The sequence below is a fragment of the Microtus ochrogaster genome, chromosome 18 (assembly GCF_000317375.1).
Source record: "Microtus ochrogaster isolate Prairie Vole_2 chromosome 18, MicOch1.0, whole genome shotgun sequence".
In the NCBI taxonomy this organism is placed as follows: domain Eukaryota; kingdom Metazoa; phylum Chordata; class Mammalia; order Rodentia; family Cricetidae; genus Microtus; species Microtus ochrogaster.
The window spans coordinates 10,855,877-10,859,017 of NC_022020.1; the positions used below are offsets into that span (position 1 = coordinate 10,855,877).

At 50.1% G+C, this 3,141-nt stretch overlaps 1 protein-coding gene across 1 annotated transcript in view; it reads right to left on the minus strand.

Annotated features, from left to right (window-relative positions):
• LOC101994793 (desmocollin-2) overlaps positions 1–622 on the minus strand; it is a 39,602-nt gene extending 38,980 nt beyond the window's left edge. The window contains exon 1 of the mRNA XM_005355798.3: positions 524–622. Coding sequence (XP_005355855.1) covers positions 524–592 — 69 coding nt within the window. The 5' untranslated portion in view covers positions 593–622. The remainder of the gene's footprint in view (positions 1–523) is intronic.
• Between the last annotated feature and the right edge of the window lie 2,519 nt (positions 623–3,141).

Below are 3,141 nucleotides of genomic sequence, written 5' to 3' on the forward strand. Positions count from 1 at the left end.
TCTTTCTCTCTGTGTGTGTGAGTGTGTGTGTGTGTGTGTGTGTGTGTGTGTGTGTGTGTGTCTCCTTCTCTTCTTCCACCTCTCATTTCGCTCTCAAATCTAGCACAGAACCCTCAAGAGCAACAAGTCCTTTTTTTGACCCCCAAGGACACCACACTGGCTTTCGGTTGTCGGCTCCTGGGCAGCTGCCTTTAGTCAGAATGGCCAGCACCCAGGGCTCCAGGACCGTGCTCCAGCTCCAGCACAACCTCGGCGCACCCCGCTCTGCCTAGGGAACCCCCGGGGCCAGGGTTTTGGCTGGGCGTTCGCAACCCGCCCCCGTCTCCAGCCGCCGCGCGTGCCTATTACGGCTCACGGCCACACTCCCTCCCCTGCGGGACCTTGGCGCCTGCCGCTCAGCTTCCTGTTGCCCTCCCTCACCTCCAACAACTTCAGTTTAAGAGGTCGCGAGGCCCGGTGACCCCATCTGCGCCAGCCGCCCTGGCCCCGATGTCCCTTTCCCAGAACGGTCCCCGAAGCTCACCGCTAGGGTCAGTAGGTGCGGAAGGCCAAGGGCTGTGCTCCCGGAACGCACAGGTCCTACGGACGCCATGGCCAGCCCAAAGGACAGGTCGCCGCCCCGCACCCGCTGCGTAGAGGTGGAGCGCGCACAGGCGCTTTTCTCGCGCTTGTCTGATGCTCCCGCCTGGGTCCCGAGGGGCTTTTCCTCTGGCCGAGGGTGGAGCTCCAGGCAGGTCCAAAAGACTCCTGCCGGCCACTCCTTGTTATTTTTCTTGTGTCTTCATGGCTTTAAGAACTCAGCCGGTTGGAACTCCCTCTCACCGCCACCCTTTCACCTGTACTAGGTGTTTCTCACCAGCAGACGCCACCTATATGTCCCTTGTCACCACCGCCCCCCACCCCGCCCCGGTGACCGTCTGGTAGGATTAGCAGCTGGCCCTGCCCAGCAGAAGCCCTGACTATACTAAGACTCACTGGGGAGCTCAGGCCATGGCCCCGCCCAGTGCACTACCCGCAGCCAGTGGAGGTCCCTATCCTGGGGGTACTCCCAGACTCACAACTCCCCTGCATCAACTGGCTGAAGTTACTCACAGATGCCTGAAGCCATCCTGATAAGAGGTGGACTCAAGGGAGATTCTACTTTGTAAATCAAAGTCCCACAGACAGACGGGTAAATACAGTTCCAACAGGAGTTCCATACTAGAGGGTCTCAAGGTTCAGAAATTACATTGTTTGACAGTGACACAGATTCTATAATTTAGGGAGGAAAGAAGGCAAGGTGAGGAGAAAGGAGAGAGGGGGGGAGGGAAGGGAGGGGAGGATGAAGGAAGGAAAGAGGGAGGGAAGGAGGAAGGGAGGGAGGGAGGGACGGAGGGACGGAGGGAGGGAAGGGGACACAACAAAACCGAAGTTACTACAGAAAACACATCAACTGAGGCCCAGCCATCAGCTAAATGTGGGCTACTGATTTTCTCTAAGAACATTCTCATATGTGGACCTGTTTTCTTGTGATTTTCTCCTGAGCCATCTCCCACATGAGAGTCCCGGACATCCTGGTACCAATTTTTTTTTTTTTGTATGTTGTCATCGGGATTAGAGTTCATGGTGGAAAGTGAAGAAGAACAGGAGAATTTGTTTTCTGACTTGACATGCACTTAAGCCTAGGAATTATAGCAGCACTTAGCCAGGAAGATTAAGCTTGAGAACCCTGTGCTGCGCACTCCTCAGAATGGGCTTCTGACTCACCCTTCTGTGCCTCTTTTCTAAGACGCCAGGGGAGTTCCACCAGGAAGATAAATGTGTCCCTTCCCTGTACCTGGTTTAAAGATGGCAGCAGAAAACAAGTTTAAAGAGATGCGCACATCACTCAGTGCCATTTTAATAATGGAAATGTTTTCCTGTGATGAGCAGACCCGGAATGGTGATAACAGCAGTTGTATGTTAAATTCAACACTGATGTCTAATGGTAAACACCTGACCTCTTGATTTTTATTAATGAATGCTACATAAGTGAGTGTCCTGTCGTCTCCATAACTATAAAATTATCAGCGATTGCTAGTAAAATAAGCCTGGATCATGAGTCTGAGTGTCATGCTTTTGTTTTCTTACTTCATGTTTGCCCAATGATGATTTCATAAATGCCTATCAGCTCATTGGTGATGACATCACATTGTCCAGCTCCAAGCTTTCCAGAAAGCACGGAAGCCAGCTGGTTTCGGCATCACAGCCCTTGACAATAGGGCATTGCCAAACTCTTGCCTACCTTCCACCTCCAATACCTGAGGGATGCCTCACGCTCTTTCTCATCCCAGAAAGGGGTGAGAGAGCACTCTGACAATTCATCTCACAGATGCCAGATAACTAAAGCTCATAAAAGGGCAGTTTTTATTTGTTTCTTCATGAAAATTTACTCAAAGTATTAGATAAAATTTACACATTCTAAGTCAGCCTCGCTAACCATATGTGAATTCCTCCTTGAGCCAGTTTTGAAACATCCTACCATGAAGGCGTGAGAGTAGAAGACGTGACTCTTTTTTTTTTTTTTTTGACAGTGTCATTGGCTGTGAACATTAACTCAGCAGACATATGCCAGCTCTGTGTTACCCTAGCAGAGAATCAAAAGTCAAATCAGTTTATTGTCCATCTTGCCCGGCTTTGAGAACTCCTCGGGCAGCAGCACTCACATTTGATAAGAAAGGTAACCCCATGCCACCTCCTCCACCTACACTAAACTGCTGGACTGCTCCTGAAAGACTTACCAAGAGACAGTTGGAGGCAGAGGATAGTTACATAGATATCACAGACCTTCAGAAGCAAAGGCTCCCTAAATAGATGAATAATGTACAACCCTAACTCCAGGGCCCAACTCTACCCAATAGTTTCACAGACTTCTAGTTTCAGAGTCCAGAATCTAAATACACTTAAGTAAACAAGCAAACAAACAAAAACCCCACTTACACAGATTTGTGCGCAGAGTCACCTGTCCCTGAGCGAGTTAATTCTCAGTAATTCCCCATGTCCACATCCCACAATTGCCAGGGTCTCTGAAAGAAACTCATGGATGAATGTGGCTTTCAGGAGGATGCTATCCAAGGTGTGTCCCTTACCCAGAACTGACAATGGAGCAAGTATGACACAAAT